This window comes from Aedes albopictus, chromosome 2 (assembly GCF_035046485.1).
Source record: "Aedes albopictus strain Foshan chromosome 2, AalbF5, whole genome shotgun sequence".
Taxonomy (NCBI): Eukaryota; Metazoa; Arthropoda; class Insecta; order Diptera; family Culicidae; genus Aedes; species Aedes albopictus.
The window spans coordinates 498723416-498743374 of record NC_085137.1 but is presented as its reverse complement, the minus strand read 5'-3'; the positions used below and the strand labels follow the sequence as shown (position 1 = coordinate 498743374).

Sequence of the window (19959 nt, the reverse complement as noted above, 5' to 3'; positions counted from 1 at the left end):
GGGTAAACTAGATCTTGAGTACATGAAGCTTGTGTACGACTTCATAAAACAAGCTGAAGCCTTCGTTTGATATCCCCGTCTTGTTGTTCCACTTGTTCACCTCGTGTCTTTGTTTGATACCCAAGTTTTGTTGCTCCGCTTGTCCACCTCGTGTCCCTTCGAAAATCGTCTGTTTGTATCGTTACAGGTTGTTTTTTCACTCTTCATTTGACCAGCAGCAATACGCCACACCATGATGTCATGTGTCAACGAAAAGCCCCCATCACTCTATCCTTTCCTCACATAAACATTTCCTTTACGAATACAAATACTCGAGCAAAGTTTCGGCTTGCTGATAATGTGTTACGTTAACTACAATGAACATGAGAACCATCAGAATGCATATTTAACAGTGTTGCCAGGATGATAATTTTTAATTGCACATTTTCACCAAGAGGTTCTTAAAATCATCTCACTGGAGTTCTATTATAGGGTCCGCCTGTAGTCTTCAAGACAACACTAGAATTGCCTAAAGACTGGACTCGAAAAAAAAATGAGACGCACAAAATAATGTATAACTTTTGATTACGTTCACAAAAATAGCTGATTTTTTAATCAGGAAACGCACATTACATGTAGTTAATACTCTAAAAATTTCATCAAAATCGGTTCAGTATTGGCGCAAATATTGTCGATACAACAAAATGTGATTTTGGAAATTTTGGGCACCCATTTTAAAAATTGTTGAGACTATAACTTTGTTATTAGCCCATCAAAACGTCTAAAAATTTGACAGTCAGTTCTCCAAGTAAGGCATAATAAATGATGAAAATTTCATCATAATCGGTTGAGTACTTTTTTATAACAATTCAAACAAAAAAACGGGGTTTTCCAAATTATGGGCACTTTTTAAAATTTTAAAATCAGTGTGCACTATTTTGACTGTATAATTCGCAACACTGTCCCGATTTTTTTTTGAAACTTTGACAGTGTAAAATTGTTGTGTTAAAATGTTTTCAGTGAAAATTTCAGCCATTTTGGTTGAACATTTTAAAAGTTTGAATGTCACTGTACCAAAAAACCACATCTGCTGATTGCGACATAGTGCTACATATATGGCCACAACTTTTAAACGGTTAGATCAAATTGAATGAAAATATGGCACAACATTTCTACATACATACTTTTTGTACAAAAAAAAAATTCCATTGAAATCGGTTCAGTATTTTTGACTCTGCCATTTTAGGTAAAAAAGTGGATGATTTTCATATGTTTTTATCGCTCTTAATTGCACCAATAATTGAAAATCTGTAAAATGTTTGTTATGTCAACGTACTGCAGACAATTTGGACGTTCTGACTGCAGTCATGCCTTGACTTTAGAGAACCGTAGATTGACTACAATTAGAGTTATGTGCACGCAGAAAACAACGGTAAGCTCCAGAAACCAATACTACGCCGAACAAAAGTAAGTAAATTCCTCGAATAGAAATCTATTAGAAAGCTATTTGCACGAAGAATACAACGATTTGCTCCAGAAACAAATACTACATCCAATAGGAGTTAGTTAATTTCTCGACTAGATTTCTGAGTACCCGGGATGATCTGGTTGAAGTCAGGCCTTGGTTTTATTGAGCTGTAGATAAACTGTAATCCCATGTTTTACCTATGCGGAGGCTCGGTGCACTACATAAACTCATATTTTATCATGTGTCAATAAAAAGGTCTCTCGAAACTATTCCTTGAAAAATTTGATGATCTTAACGTTTAATCGTGACTTAAAATGTGTAGAACATTGTCGCTCGTCATCCATGCAGTGGATGTAATATTGGTTTCTGGAGCTTACCGTTGCTTGTCGCATGAAAATATCTCTCTTTGTTGTCCACGGTTCTCTGAAGTTAAGGTATGACTTCGTTTAGATCATCAAATTTTTCATGGAACAGGTTCGAGAGACCTTTTTACTGACACATGATAAAATATGAGTTTATGTAGTGCACAAAGTTTCCACATAGGTAAAACATGTGGTTACAGGTCATCTACAGCTTAATGAACTCAAGGCCTGACTACAACCAGGCAATCTCGGGTACTGAGAAATCTAGTCGAGAAATTTACTAACTCCTATTGGATGTAGTATTTGTTTCTGGAGCAAATCGTTGTTTTCTTCGTGAAAATAGCTCTAATTGAAGTCCATCTATGGTTCACTGAAGTCAAGGCATGACTTCGCTTAGGTCCCTAAATTTTCCTAGCAATAGTTGTGAGAGGCCTTATCATTGACACATGATAAACTATGAGTTTATGTAGTGTACAGAGTTTCCACATACATGAAATATGTGATTACAATTTATCAACAGTTCTGTGTGTAACGTCATTTGACAACAACAAACGTAAGTGTAGGTTTGGTTGGTTAAGGAATTTTCAATATCCCACGAAGACCTTTCGAAGAATCTCAAAATCGAACCTGCAACAACTTCAACTATCATTAGGCAACGGAATATGTAAACTCCTATTGAAATACTTTGTTAAGAAGAGAGTTATAGTGGCGCAAATCGTACTTGGCCTTATTTTTACCCGACTTGACCCAGTGACCCACCGGTCTTACTTCGTACAGAAGTTCAACAAAATGTTGATCCTGTATATTTCCAAAACAAGGGTGATGTGCGCTTTTGTATTCAACATTTGGTCAAATTCTGTTGAAAAATGAGCTGTTGGCGATTTTATGAACTTTTATTTCGCAGCTGGGAACAAACGGGTTAACCGTTACAGTCCAAGTATCCTAAACGAATTGATGAAATTTCTTCAAAATTTTACTGAATTTTAGCACAACGTTGCTTAGTTGAGATTGCTGATTGTTTATCAGATTAGTCAAAACTTAGATATTTCAGCTACTTACACACCTGAATTGCCTGTTCAGCACTTTTTTGACGAAAATAGAACAGCAGAACTATTTCGGTACCTTCGGTAATCGATTTTACTGAGGTTCAGTACACCAACTGTCAAAACCTGGTGCAAAGGTAAACAATTCAGTAAAGCTGTATACAGCTGTTCTACTTTCGTCAAATATTTACCGAACACGGTATTCCAAATTAAGTGTGTACTTAATACTTCCAGTCGCCCTGAACGTTGAAAGTCCTTTGGTCCTCCTCAACTGTAAAAAACCAACGTGATCTACCACGAAGCCGATGGCCCCTTTCTGGCTTTCTGCTGAATATAGTTCATTTTCTAGTTACCCCGTCAACGAGCCACGAGCCTAGCCCACCGCAGTCTGCCGTGTTTTACTCGCTTCAGTATATCCATCGCTATATGTATACTTGGTTCAATTCGTAGTTCATGCGACACCGCCAAATGCCGTCCTCCAGTTTACCGCCGAGTATTGTTCGCAGCCCTTATGTTCGAAGACTCCAAAAGCTTTCTAATCGACTTTTTTCAAAATCCATGATTCTGGCCGTATACAGCGTAAGGTAGAAATAGAGCCTAACAGACATGTTTTAGCTAATGTACTATAAACTGAATAGCTGGTTTGTTGTATGCATTCAGTTCACACAAGAAAAATAATGGGAGTGATTTACTATCATTTACATATATGTTGATGTACATAAGCCATGGCTCAGTGAAACAAAAATATAGACGACTCACTTTTTGGTACTTACATTATTATGATCCTTCAGTATCGCCTCATAAAGCTATTAACTTGCTTTTATCAACTTGAAATTATAACTGTTTGACTGACCATCAAACTCCAGTCGAATGTCCCCCAAATTTCCCAGTAAAATTGGTTTATCCGACCGTCGTCACCCATCGGTTATGATGATTGATTAAACTGCAGTCCCAGTCTCTGGAAAACCGATTCGAACAAAGAAGTCAAATCAAGCATCACTTCGTTCCTTAAAAATCTCCAACATTCCGAATGACCAAATAAAATCAAATTGACCCATAATCGAGAGGAAACAATGGACACACCGCAAATATGAGTACCCATTCGTTGGGATGCACTCTTTGGTTCGTTACGAAATGTGCCTTGGGGAAACCCCTTTTGGTCGATGACGATGCACATTGACGACGACGATGGGGACGACTTGATGTGACCCTCATCCCACCCGTCCCGACACCCTCCAAAATACTTACAAACATATTTTCCAAGGAACGCTTAGCTAGCCAGCAGTTGAGAAACACCGGTATGAACAGGTTCCTGAATGGAGGCCATAAAATCTGTTGGTTGAAGCATAGAGGAAAGAGAAAAACATACAAACACACTTCATTAATCCGTAATTCATAATTGAACAACAGTCAACAGTCGGTCAGTCAGTCAGCCAGTCAGAGTCAGTTGGTGATGATGGTCGAAATCGAAACGAAGTTTAGTGGTTAGGGACATGATGTGCAATGTCATCATCGCTGTGCAGGATCATTGTTTTTGAAGGAATGATAATAAAGCTGGGGAGGAGGTGGTCAAATGAGCAACTAATCCTGCATGAACCCATCATCCCAACAATGTGTTTTGCGTCTCAATTATCGTCCTTTCACGATGATTCTAAGGAAAAAAATCCAAAGAGTTGCCATTTCACCATTTCCCCCCCTGGCAAACTAATCGACAGACGACGACGACGACAACGACACAAACGACGACGATGATGGTCCAGAACCAAATGTCATCTTGAGTTTGGGGATTTTATGGGGCCAAGTCATGCTCTTCATGAACATTTTTTTTTCTTCCTCTCTTCTACGGCATTCTCTATCGTCGTTCACTGACTGGTTTTATTTGGGGTAGGGATTTCCGATTTGTGCCTTTAGCTTCAGCTTTCCTTGGTTGGTGGTTTTGGGCACTTTGTTTGTCCATGAATATAAACATTTTATTCCGGAGACAAACGATGTCATTGTGGGTTTTTGGGCGACGACGTTGATGTCATTGTCGTCGTTGTCGTCGTCGTCGCAGTCTGGGATTCTGGGAGCAAGGGAATGGGGGAACGTAGATCATGGAGAGGGCGAGGATTAAATGGATGATTTTGGTGGAGATTCAGCACGAAAGTTGGATGCTTACCGTAATTGTAAATGGTATCGTTGTAACAAGTTCCAGTATAAAATGAAATGATAAAATTTGCTGCCATATATTGCCCTGGAATGAGAAGAGGGTGATAATTGATAGTTAAAACTATACGTTTGTAATGATATTTTATGTGTGGAATTTGGGAATACAAATGGTGACTGTACTGAAATTGCCTCGGTTCGATTACCGGTCGGTTCATGGTCTTTTCGTAATGATCCTTGGCGTCCTTGGGCAGTAGCCATACGATAAGTAAGGCAAAAATAATCAATTTTCAAGGAATACTATGTTCAGTGGATGTAACGCCAAGATAAAGCAAAACGTGATTTTTAACATCCCAATCGTTACAGTACAGTTTTAATTAGAAACAGAATTGCAGACGAGCAACCCTTTTAGTACGATACGCATCCAGCATGGCTATATGTTTCAGCAACATGTTCTTCTTGACGAAACGTCCCAAATGGGACAAGCCTGTTTTTAGATAAACCTGGACAAGAATTAAACGAAACAGTACACAACCCGATTTTATTTTTATAGTTTCTCAGCTTTGTGTTCTATGAGCACTTCCACAGTTATGAACTGAAGGCTTCCTCTGCCAATGACCCTTTTACATATGTATTGCCTGTGGCAGGTACGAAAAAACTCTTTCCTCAAGGAAGTCAAGATTTTTATTTTTATATTTTTTTTGAGGAGAACAAATATGAAGATTCATACATCCTAAAAAGTAGACTGATTGGATACTAGGGAGCTGTCCATAAACCACGTGGTCATTAGGGGGGGGGGGGATGTGGGGCCAATGACCATTTTGTATGGACAAGTAAAAAATTTTGTATGGACTAATGACCACGCGGGGGGGGGGGGGTGTTTGAAAAGTCCCAAAAAATGACCACGTGGTTTATGGACAGCCCCTAGTATGGGTCAAAGTGGTCGTTTTCTCAGATCGGGGTTTTTGATTTCATTTGCAAGGCCTGAAATGTGACCGCGTATCGCCATTGAAGTTTTTATGGAATTTTATATGGAAAAAATCACTTTTTTGTATTTTTTTTTAATAACATTATTCTCAATGTTTGTGAAATACTGTGAAAAAATAGCCCAAGATATCCTTGAAAAGCTTTTTCGAAGACCGTAAAGCGATCCGAGTCTTATGACATAAGTGATTACATACCCGAGCAGAGGAGAATTACAAATTAATCACTAAAAAACACATAATCCCTTTTTATATATAGTGTTTTAATATTATTAAATGATCAAGGCATAGCTTTCCCATAATTAATTTTGTTGGACAATCTCATTTTGTTTTAATCAAATTATTCATATACATTCACTAAACTATATTTCAATAACATGCTTTGTTGAAGTACAAGTTTTGTTATTGTTGTACTGTTGATCAACTTATCGACAGTAGCACAACAGTTACAAGTTTTGAAATCAAAGCAACATTTCGACAATTATGACCTGTCCCTTTGTTTTGTTCCATTCTTCAGACAAACTTCAGAGAATACAAACATGACTGCTGCAATGGCCGTCTTGGTACCCTACTCACGTTGACAAGAACATCAATCTTGAACATTCGTAAACAAATGCTCTCGATTTGAAAAAGCTGCCTCTTTTTGCAAGTGAGCAAAGCCAGGATAAACATGTGCGGCTTGGTTCGATGCTTCGTTCGTCAGATTTGTGCCTCTAAAGTTTGTATGCAAAATTGCAATAGGGTATCTTGATGCTTCACCTTAAGAAGGAAATTTCCAAACGAATCTTCTGAAGAATTAAAAAAAAAACAAAATAAAATAGAAGTTCTGGAGGAACTCTTCGATAAATCCCTGGTAAAGTATTCAAAAGAACTTCTGGCGCAGTCTTCTTAGAAATTCCAAAAGTAATTCTTCTATGCAATTACTAGAAGTTTGGGCAGAATCTTTTGAAGAACTTCTGGAAAATTATTCGTATAAACTCCTGGTGAAATTCTAAAAGAAACTTTCAGAGAAACCTCAAGATGAACTTCGGGACAAATGATCACAGGAAATTTTGAAGAAATCCTTAAAGGGATTCCATACAGTATTTTGGGAGAATTTCTAGAGGAGTCTTCAAAAATCTGAGAAATTGTTGGAAAATTTTTCGGAGTTATTTATGGAAAAGTTTTAAGGAACTCTCGCACTCCGCATACCTAGAGTAAGTCTCGGCTTCATATATATAATTCGCTCGCACTTGTAGTTAGTGGGCACAAATAGGAGTGTGTTGTTGATTGGCATCTAAGCCGAAAAGAGAGATGAGTTTGTGAAATAGGAGTGTTCACGGTGCGGCTTCGGAGTCAGTTTGGCTTTCTATTCCGCAGAACCATTACCTGTTCTGTGGCTTAGTTGGTTAAAGCGTCGGTCTAGCGAATACGGAGTCGTGGGTTCGAATCCCACCAGAACGCGATTTTTTTCACAAATTTCATCTCTCAATTTGCCAATTAGCAGCATTTCGTGCCTTCTAATTACAAGTTTTTCCAGTATGTTTCAGACATACCAGCTAATCTGGTAAAATGCCAGTAAAATGGGCAATATGTATCATTGTACTCCTGGCGGATTTTCTTTAAGAAATTCCCGAAGGGAATTCCCGCAGATATTCCTGGAGGAACTCCTGGAAAAATTTCCGGAGAAATTCCTGGAGAATTTTTTGGATGAATTCCTGAAGAAAATCTCGGAGGAATTCCCGGAGGAATGCCTGAGGAAATTCTCAGTAAAATTTACGATGGAAATTCTGGAAATAAAAATTTGAGGAATTCCTTAAGAAACTCCTGGAGGAATCCCTGAAGGAATTCCTGAAGGGAGTACTAGAGGAATTCCTGGAGAAATTTCCAGAGGAATCGCTGAAAAAATCTCGGAAGAATGCCTGGAAAAAATCCCAGAAGGAAAACGGGGCAAAAGAAGCAATATTGTGGGGTGACAAAATTTGTTTGCAGGGGTCAAAGACGGTGCAAAAGTATTGCCTCTTGCACAACCCTACTCGACCGCCTACTATCCTGGAAAATAGTTCTTAGCTTCAACTATGTTGAAAAAGGAATACTACTGATTTATTAGTGTGTTCATACACGTATTTTTTGATACTTGACGGAATCTATCGAGTAATATCAAAACCAAGGACACCAGAGACGTCTAACTTTCTCTTAGCTTTCGGAATAATTTGCTGAAAGTTTTCAGATTTTTGATATAAAATTGTTTGAACGTTTTGCTTGCTGGTGTCACCTAGCGTCACCATTGCCGGCTAGATCTTAACCTACCGAACAATTTTGCAGAAAACTTCATGCTTTTAGCTCATTCGAATATCGAGATATACGTATTTAAATAATTTGAACAAGTTGCCACCTATCGAATAAATCGCGAATCAAAGACTCAACTGTCAGACAGTTTTTAGCTTGCTGGAGAACTTTGTTGAAGTCGGCATCATTCTATCTTATCAAGATTCTAAGATATAGAAGCGGACGATTCTCGAACCAAAAACGCAATCGCCATATAGTTCTTAGCCTTCTGAACAACTTAATTGGATGAGAGTTCGACTGTACTATTATAGCTGTTTTGATTATCGGCAACGCAGTCTTTTTAATTTGTAAAACGAGTTTTATTATTTAACCCGACGTTTCGGCGCAGGCATGGCGCCTTCTTCAGGGGAAAAATAAATTATTCGTTTTTGGTTTGGGGTTATGGCGAACTGTAACTGTCGGGGTTTTATAATGTTGGTACATGACTAACTGCGGTGAAAACTAAAACTTAAAATTGGTTTCTATACTATTTTTGCGCGCTTTTAGTCTTCTGTTGGTTGGACCTCACTGCCCTATCTTAATAACTATGTTTCGCTACCAACAAATTTTAAACATAATTGAGGGGATGATAAAGGCAAAATTGCGCCATTGCCAAATGTCCGTTGAAAGTTATAACAAGCAAAATAAGTGTAAGGCAATTAGTTTCCGTAAATTTTATTAGATCAGACAAGTAACTAGACAACATTTATAATGACTATAATTTTACAGCATGTACCAACAAATTAATGACAGGACAGTTACAGTTAGACGAAACACAAGACCAAAAACGACCAAATTAGTGTAAGTTACCGTGACAAAATTATGTAACAGACCAATTAGTACCAGAGATGGCATAGATACACTGATAAACAGCTCTGTGTACACATCTTCAATAAAATGAGCGCCGCTCTCTTTTGCTACGAATGTGGACCGGCAACAAACACACAGCGCTCAGCCGCAAAACTTTGCGTGAGAGTGCGAATGTGTAAGTTGCCACACCAGCTGCGCGAAACGTCGCAGAGCTCAAAGTTCTTCTGCGTAAGCTTTGCTCATTTCTAGGAATGTGCTACACATCTGCGCTGACTGAACTGCAAGTTGTAGGCTCTCGGCAGTACAGAGTACACGCTAACCCTCAGTTACCCAGATTGGTGTCAAAGCGACCCAGACTGAGCAAAACTGCAGTTACTCTAAACTGAGTAAAGGCGCCTTTACTCTAATCTGGGTTACCGATGTTGGTGGCAAAATCTGGGTGAACGATACCCAGCTCCTCCGGGGCCTTGATTTTCTTAATTTATTTCCAATTTAGATTTTAAATAAAAATCTCTTAATTGCCATGTGCTGTTCACTTACCTGATGCTGGAAAACAGTTCCCCGGAATAATTCCACTGTTTTCCCGTCATTTATCGGCATATTTTTCGCGAAAACATTCATAGTTTCCTGCGTTCTCCTGGCCGCTGCCATATTCTCAAGCCGAAAAGTGACAAAGTGCCGATTACCCAGATCTTTACCCAAATTCAACGAATCTGGGTTTTCGGGTTACCCGGATTTTGACAACTGCTAACAACATGAAAATTTGGGTCGAATCGACCCAGTCAATGGGTAGTTTCAGGTTAGCGTGTAGCGCAGCGCTGTGATGTGAGCTGTGTGTTGGACTGTACTTTCTCTTGCTTTTCTGCGCTCACCGTCGTGTGCGATACGACAACGATGCCGAGCGCGTGCAGTCGGACCACGCAGAAGATAATTCTTTACACGCACTCTTTCTCATTATGCAGGCTGTGTGTAATGTGTATTTTTTTATCTTCTCACTTAGCGCTCTGATGTGTATGCCATCTCTGATTAGTACATGTATTAAATTCTAGTTCCCCCTGAAGAAGACACTAACCCCGTGTCGAAACGTTGGGCAAGTAATAAACATCGTTTGCTAATTTCGAGACTGCGTAGCCGTTTTTAATGATAGTTGAAACGATACAGTCGAACCTCCACTAGAATATGAATGTAAGTTTTTAATTTCAATTAACTCTGATTTGAAATTAATACAGGGAATCTTTCAATGATTCTCCAAAGGTTCCTCCAGGGCTTCATCTAGAAACTAAAAAATGCACTTGGAATCCGCATTTTTTTTCCAGAAATTCCTCCCGGGATTCATTTAAAAATTTGTACCAGTAGTGCTCCCGGGATACCTCTAAGAAATCCTTCGGGGTTCTTCCAGGAACCTCCCGCGTTCCCTACAGGAATTTCTGCTGAGATTCCTCTTCACTGAAAGGAGCCTTGCAGTAATGACAAGCACAAAAATGTTTTTAAATTTACCATGGCAAAACATGATCATCGACCCACCAACGCTTCTTGTGTGCGTTTTGTTTCTTCTCACATCAACCGGTTCGATAGCTGTGTGGTAGCGTGCGAACCTGGTGATGTCAAGATTCTTGGTTCGAATCCGGTTGCCAACAGAAACTTTTTTTAATTGAAAATCGAGTCCATGGTAAAATTTAAAACATAATTCTGTTGAATTAAAACGAAACTCAGTCTGCACAAATTTAGTGGCGTTGTGCATTTAAATTGACCCTCAGAATAGTAATTTTCACCGCAAGCCGCCGTTCAGTGTTGGAATTTCTCCTGGGATTCTTCTAAGATTTTCTCCTAACATTCCCCCAGGAATTCTTACAGGAATTCCATCTGGGATTGCACTAGGAATGCCTCACGGGATTCTTCTAGGAATTTCTCCCAAGATTCTTCTAAAATATAAACTGTACATAACAATTTCATCACACAATTATGTATCCGTAAGCCTGTCAATTCTATAGTGTCTATATACTTTAGCCCCATGCCTGCCAAAAACTTTGCCGTAGACACCATCTCTGTAAATAATAAGTATTCCGATGTACAACAAATATAAATGTCATTAGCACCAGCCTATGTCAAAGTTCCGAATCAAATAAATATTTGGCCTCTCGAACAACACTAACTTTCTAAGTAATCAGAATCCTGAGATATATGAGATACAAAATTTGTATACTCACTAGTGCCCCTTCACCAATCAAACAACTTTGCCGAAGACACCAACTTTATAAGTAATCATTATCTTGCGATATATGAGACAGGGTCGTGCAATTTCGAAAGGAAAACATGACGTACGACGACTGTAGCAAATCGTTTCCCATGCGAACGGACTGCTGTGATGCTTCATCTCTCACCCAGCAACACATTCGTTCGTTGCTGCTACAGAAACAAGTGTGTACAAGTCGGGGATACTTAAATGGATCCATTACGTAAATGGATTCATTACGTAAATGGATTCTGTTTTTGACTTAAATAGAGTTCATGCTCTTCCATTGCAGTTTCGTCAAAATATTCACAGTATTATCGAAATGAGCCAATAGACCGTTAGGCCGAAAACGTTATAAGGTCGAAAGGGCCATTAGGCCGAATAAGTTGTAAGGTCGAAGAGGTCATTAGGCCGATATAGCGTTTGGACGGAAAAAGGTCGTGTGGCCGAAAAATATTGTTACATCAAAATGTTTATTTGGCCAAATAGGTCATTAGGACGAATAGGTCATTAGGCCGAATAGGTCATTAGGCCGAATAGGTCATTAGGCCGAATAGGTCATTAGGCCGAATAGGTCATTAGGCCGAATAGGTCATTAGGCCGAATAGGTCATTAGGCCGAATAGGTCATTAGGCCGAATAGGTCATTAGGCCGAATAGGTCATTAGGCCGAATAGGTCATTAGGCCGAATAGGTCATTAGGCCGAATAGGTCATTAGGCCGAATAGGTCATTAGGCCGAATAGGTCATTAGGCCGAATAGGTCATTAGGCCGAATAGGTCATTAGGCCGAATAGGTCATTAGGCCGAATAGGTCATTAGGCCGAATAGGTCATTAGGCCGAATAGGTCATTAGGCCGAATAGGTCATTAGGCCGAATAGGTCATTAGGCCGAATAGGTCATTAGGCCGAATAGGTCATTAGGCCGAATAGGTCATTAGGCCGAATAGGTCATTAGGCCGAATAGGTCATTAGGCCGAATAGGTCATTAGGCCGAATAGGTCATTAGGCCGAATAGGTCATTAGGCCGAATAGGTCATTAGGCCGAATAGGTCATTAGGCCGAATAGGTCATTAGGCCGAATAGGTCATTAGGCCGAATAGGTCATTAGGACGAATAGGCCATCAGGCCGAACGGGTCATCAAAAAGTATGTACAAGAAAACTTGCTCATCGTATTTAGACCTTTTCGGCCTAAAGACCTTTTCGGTCTAAAGACCTTTTCGGCCTAAAGACCTTTTCAGCATAAAGACTGTCTCGGCCTAAAGACTGTCTCGGCCAAAAGAGCTTTTCGGCCTTAAGACCTTTTCGGTCTAAAGACCTTTTCGGCCTAAAGACTATCTCGGCCTAAAGACCTTTTCGGCCTAAAGACCTTTTCAGCATAAAGACTATCTCGGCCTAAAGACTGTCTCGGCCTAAAGACCTTTTCGACCTAAAGACCTTTTCGGCCTAAAGACCTTTTCGGCCTAAAGACCTGCTCGGCCTAAAGACCAGCTCGGCCTAAAGACCTGCTCGGCCTAAAGACCTGCTCGGCCTAAAGACCTGCTCGGCCTAAAGACCTGCTCGGCCTAAAGACCTGCTCGGCCTAAAGACCTGCTCGGCCTAAAGACCTGCTCGGCCTAAAGACCTGCTCGGCCTAAAGACCTGCTCGGCCTAAAGACCTGCTCGGCCTAAAGACCTGCTCGGCCTAAAGACCTGCTCGGCCTAAAGACCTGCTCGGCCTAAAGACCTGCTCGGCCTAAAGACCTGCTCGGCCTAAAGACCTGCTCGGCCTAAAGACCTGCTCGGCCTAAAGACCTGCTCGGCCTAAAGACCTGCTCGGCCTAAAGACCTGCTCGGCCTAAAGACCTGCTCGGCCTAAAGACCTGCTCGGCCTAAAGACCTGCTCGGCCTAAAGACCTGCTCGGCCTAAAGACCTGCTCGGCCTGAAGACCTGCTCGGCCTAAAGACCTGCTCGGCTTAAAGACCTTTTCGGCCTAAAGACCTTTTCGGCATAGAGACCTTTTCAGCATAAAGACCGTCACGGCCTAAAGCTCTTTGCAGCCTAATGACTTTTGCGGTCTATCGATTTTTGAGGCCTAGTGACGTATTCAGCCTAATGACCTATTCAGCCTATTGACCTATTCGGCCTAATGACCTATTCGGCATATTCAGCCTAATGACCTTTTCGAAACCGTAGCATATTTACATTTGTTTTGCTGTGAATACAGTCAAATTCCATTTAAGTTGCGTTACTTAAATGGAGGGACTTTAATAGAATTTACTTTAATGGATTCGACTTAAATGGAGGTTTGAGTGTAGTACCTATTGTTGCGGTAATGGCAATTGAGCACTTTTTCGACTGAAATGTTACCAAAAGATATTTTTAATAGATGTATGGTGCTTAAATTATGAGATTGCACCATTTGTTTGCTTAAGATTTGCCCAAAAACCTATTTAAAAAAAATATTTTCATAAATGTGTTTGCTGCTGTGTTCCTATTGTTGCGGTAGTGTTCCTAATGTTGCGGTATCCCATATGATTTCAATGCACTAAGGGCCAGAATCGCAATTTAGCGGAACAAAATTAATTACTCCAAAACGAAGCATTTCCGATACATGGTGTCTTCGACAAAGTTGTTTGACATTAGCAGGGGCATCTATTGCTATGAACGTAGTAGTTCGCAACTCGTCCGCATGGGTGGCGCCACCATCTAACTTCTTTGTTTTACGTCCTAGAGATTTGGCGTCTTCGGTAAAGTTGTTTATTTTTGCAAAATAAACAACTCTTTCTCAGACGTTAAGATTCCACAGCCTACTGTTTTCGAGTTATTTAAAAAATAAAAACCAATCAATGAAAAAACAGTTTTTTAATCTTATTTTGACATTTTTACTAGAAACCATGTGAGTTTTTATTTTTTCCTAATGCATATGTGTCAAACCAAACACATTGTACGGGAAAATGTTGAATATTATCATTAAAAATTAAAAATAAAAATACAAATTCGAAAAAATAGTGTGAATTTCAAGGCCTAATATCTCACAAAGCGCAAAAAATCGCAACTTCAAATTTTCAGCAAATACGGAGCAATACTATGTGAACATACTGCCAAAAATTTGGAGAGGTATTTTTTGGTGTTTTTGAGATAATAGCTTTTTAGTAACAGTATAAATATAAGTATTGCCGGCATGTAACTATTTACTGTTACACATTAGAGAGTTTATGTATTCGAAAAAGTTGTTCATTTTGACTAAATAAACAACTATTTCTTAGACGTCAAAATTCCACGGCCTACTGTTTTCGAGTTATTGCATATAAACTAAATAATATTGATAAAAAATTACAATTAAATTCATTTTGATGCAGTAGTATGAACTATTTTTATTGTTATGACTTGCAAAAGATTAAAAGATATCTTGACCCATGCTGACAATAGTAAGCTGATATTTTCATGACTTACTATGTATCGTAAAAGTAAAAACAATAAAAAAAATACTTCATACTATTGCATCAAAATGTGTTTTATTGTCATTTTTATCAATATTATCTAGTTTATATGCAATAATCCGAAAACAGTAGGCCGTGGAATTTTGACGTCTAAGAAATAGTTGTTTATTTAGTCAAAATGAACAACTTTTTCGAATGCATAAACTCTCTAATATGTAACAGTAAAAAGTTACATGCTGGCACTACTTATATTTATACTGTTACTAAAAAGCTATTATCTCAAAAACACCAAAAAATACCTCTCCAAATTTTTGGCAGTATGTTCACATAATATTGCTCCGTATTTGCTGAAAATTTGAAGTTGCGATTTTTTGCGCTTTGTGAGATATTAGGCCTTGAAATTCACACTATTTTTTCGAATTTGTATTTTTATTTTTAATTTTTAATGATAATATTCAACATATTCCCGTACAATGTGTTTGGTTTGACACATATGCATTAGGAAAAAATAAAAACTCACATGGTTTCTAGTAAAAATGTCAAAATAAGCTTAAAAAACTGTTTTTTCATTGATTGGTTTTTATTTTTTAAATAACTCGAAAACAGTAGGCTGTGGAATTTTGACGTCTGAGAAAGAGTTGTTTATTTTGCAAAAATAAACAACTTTACCGAAGACGCCAAATCTCTAGGACGTAAAACAAAGAAGTTAGATGGTGGCGCCACCTATGCAGACGAGTTGCGAACTACTACGTTCATAGCAATAGATGCCCCTGCTAATGTCAAACAACTTTGTCGAAGACACCATGTGTCGGAAATGCTTCGTTTTGGAGTAATTAATTTTGTTCCGCTAGATTGCGATTCTGGCCCTTAGTGCAATGGGATACCGCAACAATAGGAACAAAATACCGCAACATTAGGAACACATACCGCAACATTAGGAACACAATGATCTTTCAGATAAAAACGAATAAAATGCTCATAACAACATCAAAGTGGCAATATTTCGTTATTTTCCCGTAGATTAAGGATGGATTTTATTATTTTAAATTCAATCCATGTAAAAAGTTTGCTTGGGGCGATACAATTGTGGTTTAAACATGAACCCAGCGCTTAACTCCTCCATGATCGGATCAATTACCCTATGTTTTATGAAAGAGGATAACAAATTCGACCACTTAAATCCAATTAACCGGCACCCGTAACCATTGAGAGACTAGCGCGCACCAGTGAGACACTAATGCTCTGACGGGTGAAGCACAAGCAATGCGACCGGGTGGGAGACTACCGAGTGCTACGATGAGTGGAAAAGTTTTTTTTAACGACCGAGTCATTAGAAAAATGTATGAAACACTTGAAGTGACTCATTCAAATGTTGCATGAAAGTGTATCATTGAAACGAAATTGTACGCCCCTGATATGAGATGTTATTTTATCAATGATATGTCTGTTTGTCTGTGATGTCTCTTTGGGTTCATTCAAATAATACGTAACGCAAAATTTGACAATTTCAAAACTCCTCCCTACTCCACGTAACAACTTTTGTGTGGTAAATTATGTTTTTTTTTTATAAAGCGTAACACAGCGCTGGACACTCTCGCTACCCCTAGTGTTACGTAATATTTGAACGAACCCTTTTGAGCTGCCGGACATTTATGTCTACCCATTTACAGAAGTGTGATTTATTCTTTTGTTATGTGCGTCTTGTCCGCTTGCTATGGTACGTTACATCCCATTGATTAGGGGCGTTTTGGAATGCTCTCTAGCGCCAACTGTCGGATATTTCCTAAAATAAATTGTTCATCACTAGATAGGCCTTGACTTACCGAACATCATTGCTAAAAACATCAACCTTTTAAAAACTAAGGATCACGAGATACGCGAGAATATATGTTGGGGTCCAATAGACCCCAGGGTCCCAAAACGGACCTTTTTTTAAGGTATCCTTTTGAGGGTTAACCTGCTGAACAAATTTTCCGAAGCCACTATACTTCTACCTCATCGGGATCTTGAGGTATACGTTGTGCAAAGTATGTGGCCAATTTTGGTACCCTAATACAATCCGGAATTACTCCGGAACCATGTGGTCCTGGCACCTATGTCCCGGAATCCTTAACTAGAAGCTTAACTAGCTGCCTCCGATTAATAAGAGTTATTGGATGAAAAACATCTTATAATTTATGGATTTTGGTGTTATTCCGTTGATTACGTGAGCATTGCCCGATTAGTGCGCGGCGGCGAATTAAATCTTTTTTGGAGGTTTTTTCGAACAATTATTGCACTAACCGATCAGTTGCCACCGTGTAGCTATTGTTGCTACACCAGACCCGTAGCCTATTGTGAACCATCTACGTATCAATCACTCTATCTGCTGCTATATAGAAGTGTTTCTCATACCTCTGTGAGCATGCCATCCATATGTGAGAAATGCAAAAACCCGATTGCGATCAACGTGACATCCATTCAATGCAAAGGCTTTTGTGATAAAAATAACAAATTTCACTGACTGTGTTGACCTCCCATACGACAAAGCTGTTGCATGTATGCAACCGGATATATTTTGGATGTGTGTCTGCTGCCGAGGACTAGTTAAAAACAGCAAGTTGCGAAGCATTGCCAAAAGTTTGAAGCTCAACGCAGATCCGCTCAGTGAGATCAACCAGCTGAAACAGGATATTACCAAAATCAACGATACCTTAGCTACATTAGTAATTCGGATGAATGGCGACCCCACCGTTAAACCTACAGCAAACATTACCCTCGAGAATGAAGTAGCAAGTGATATCCTCTCATCGACAAGAATACAGTCCAGTACCATCGTTGAGTCATTGCCAGACGATGATAAGTTTAGTTTGTTTTTATCCAACATTGCGCCGGAGGTTACGGATAATGAAGTCGTAAATCCCTAAAATCATCCACTCTCTGGATAACATCGTCGTTGTTGTTGCTCTATCTTTCGATTTGAAATTGAATGTTTTTACGTTGGTTTAATTAGTTTCGTGTACGTCTAATCATCCGGTTGAATCTATCGTTCGTTCAACACGTATGAATTGATAGTTTTGTTGCGGTAATATCTGGAGTTTTCGGTGATATTTTATATCGAATATTAGATTTCTGTGGTGGATCATTCCCGCCTTTTTGACATGGAGAGCGAAAGAGTTTGCCGTAAATGCTCTCAGAGTGTCGACTCTCGTGACAAGTGCTTCGTTGAATGTAAAGGAAAATGTGCTGGCACATTTCATTGCGGCTGTGTTGGAATACGTGGTATACACTGGAAGACCATTACCGACCTCGCACGGAACGTTGTTTGGATGTGCGACTGCTGTATGGACGATTTCGCACGCACAAAAAACAGCAACTCATCCGAATCCACCACTGTCGACCAAACGATCGAAGATGACGTCAGAGAACTGAAGATCACCGTAGCTGGCATCATGAACTCCATTGCGACGATGACAAAAAGTGTACCTGCGGCTGCGAGACCGATCAACAGTGAGCAGATACACTCTTCACCAGATTCGTTTACTCTTCTCAACGGAACAGCATGCGAGGATTCGGCTATAGATGATGGCAGTCCACACGCGGAGGACGGAGACAGTTTCTCTTTACTGCTAACGAACATCGATAGCACTGCCACCGAACGAGACATACAATTGATGGTATCTCGTGCGCTTTGTTTTTCAAGTCCCGAACGCCTGGACGTAACTAAATTAGTTTCAAAACAGAAAATGTATTCCAAGTTGGACTATATTTCATTCAAAGTAGTTTTACCTCCAGAATGTAAATTTCGTGCTTTAAACCCATCGACATGGCCTAGAAATGTGAGGTTTAGGGAGTTTGTTCGTAGGAATAATACATGGAAGCCTACATAGTCGATTTGAATTACCACTGCTTAGCAACATTTAAAACTGTTTTTTTTTGTACGTGCATGCGATAGGCTAATGTAATATTGTTTTTGTTGTGAAACGTCACGTAGTTGTTCGGTCTCAATGGTATTGATTATGTTATTAGATTAAGGTATTCAATAAGACTAATATATAGTCAGTTGGATTAAATAAAGAAATAAATAAATAAAATAAATAAATAAATAAAATTAGTTAGTCAGAAGCTTAAAATTCCAGATCCTGTGCCTGTGAAAAGACTTGTCTCTAGATGGAAGGATCCGTTGTCTCTGCAATATGTTTCTTTTAAAGTAGATTTAGACTATAAATACAAAGATTATGCTCTGGATTTGACTATCTGGCCTAGAGGAGTGCAGTGTAGAGAATTTAAAAATTGTCGGCTAAACTCTTGGAGACCTTCATGTAGTTCTGGTGAATCAGGCTGTACAGTGTAACAATGTTATTACAACTTTTCAGTGTCATCGTCTCATACTTGTATTATTCGTTACTAGAACTGTTATTTATGCTTTACACAGAATTCGATAGTGTTGATTGTTTTACTCAGATTTTGTAAGAGAATACCTTTGTTGTTTGTCATAAAGTGTGATTGTAATGAAAATTTCATTTGATAATGTTTGTATTTTATGATAGTTATTAGTTTTAAGTCATCATTGGGGCAACTTATGCCTGTTGATGTTATCAAGAATAAGATAAAATAGAATAAAATAAAATAGAAAATAGAAGAGTTTTTCGGGAAGTTGTGAAAATTTCATTAGAAACCATCGAAAAATAAAAAAAGTTATGACCATTTTTGTGCTTTTCCGAAGGTGAAAAATGTACGTTGGCTGGATGATGGTTAAGCAATTCTTCAGCAAATCCTTCGCAAAGTTGTGCAGGAATTCCTCCAATTTTTTTTACGAAAAATTTCCCTAAACATAAATCTAGGCATTATTTATAGATCTAAGCATTACTTATGGAATTTAACAGAAATCCCCCCCCCCTTCAAAATTTTTACAGAAATTGCATTAAGGATTTCTTTGAGGAATTCTTAAAAAAAATCCTACCAATGATCAGCAATTGATCCAAGAATTGTCTCAAGAATTCCTCTGAGGGTTCTTCCTAGAAAATTTGCAACTATTATCACTATATTTCTTTTAGTGATTTATTCAAGAATGCCGTAAGTATACTTCCATGTAGCGTTTGAAATATTTCTTCAGTTATTCAATCAAATACCAAAAATACTTTAAATATCTCAAATGTTTGTGTTTCTAAGTACGTCCTTAGATATTTTTTTCCAATTCCTCAAAGCCTCATCAGTGGTTTCTAATA

The 19959-nt window shown here is 38.8% G+C and overlaps 1 protein-coding gene and 1 long non-coding RNA gene across 5 annotated transcripts in view; one reads left to right on the top strand and one right to left on the bottom strand.

The window, feature by feature from the left end:
- LOC109408817 (potassium channel subfamily T member 2) overlaps window positions 1–19959 on the bottom strand; it is a 564841-nt gene that overhangs the window by 178099 nt on the left and 366783 nt on the right. For all 4 annotated transcript variants that reach the window (XM_062854367.1, XM_062854368.1, XM_062854369.1 and 1 more), the window contains exons 7-8: window positions 5011–5085; window positions 4101–4184 (exon numbers count right to left, since the gene is read on the bottom strand). In XM_062854367.1, coding sequence (XP_062710351.1) covers window positions 4101–4184; window positions 5011–5085 — 159 coding nt within the window. The remainder of the gene's footprint in view (window positions 1–4100; window positions 4185–5010; window positions 5086–19959) is intronic.
- On the top strand, window positions 8847–10277 carry LOC134287493 (uncharacterized). Its single transcript, XR_009997341.1, has 3 exons — window positions 8847–8937; window positions 9017–9088; window positions 10147–10277. It is a non-coding gene; the product is annotated as an uncharacterized LOC134287493 (long non-coding RNA).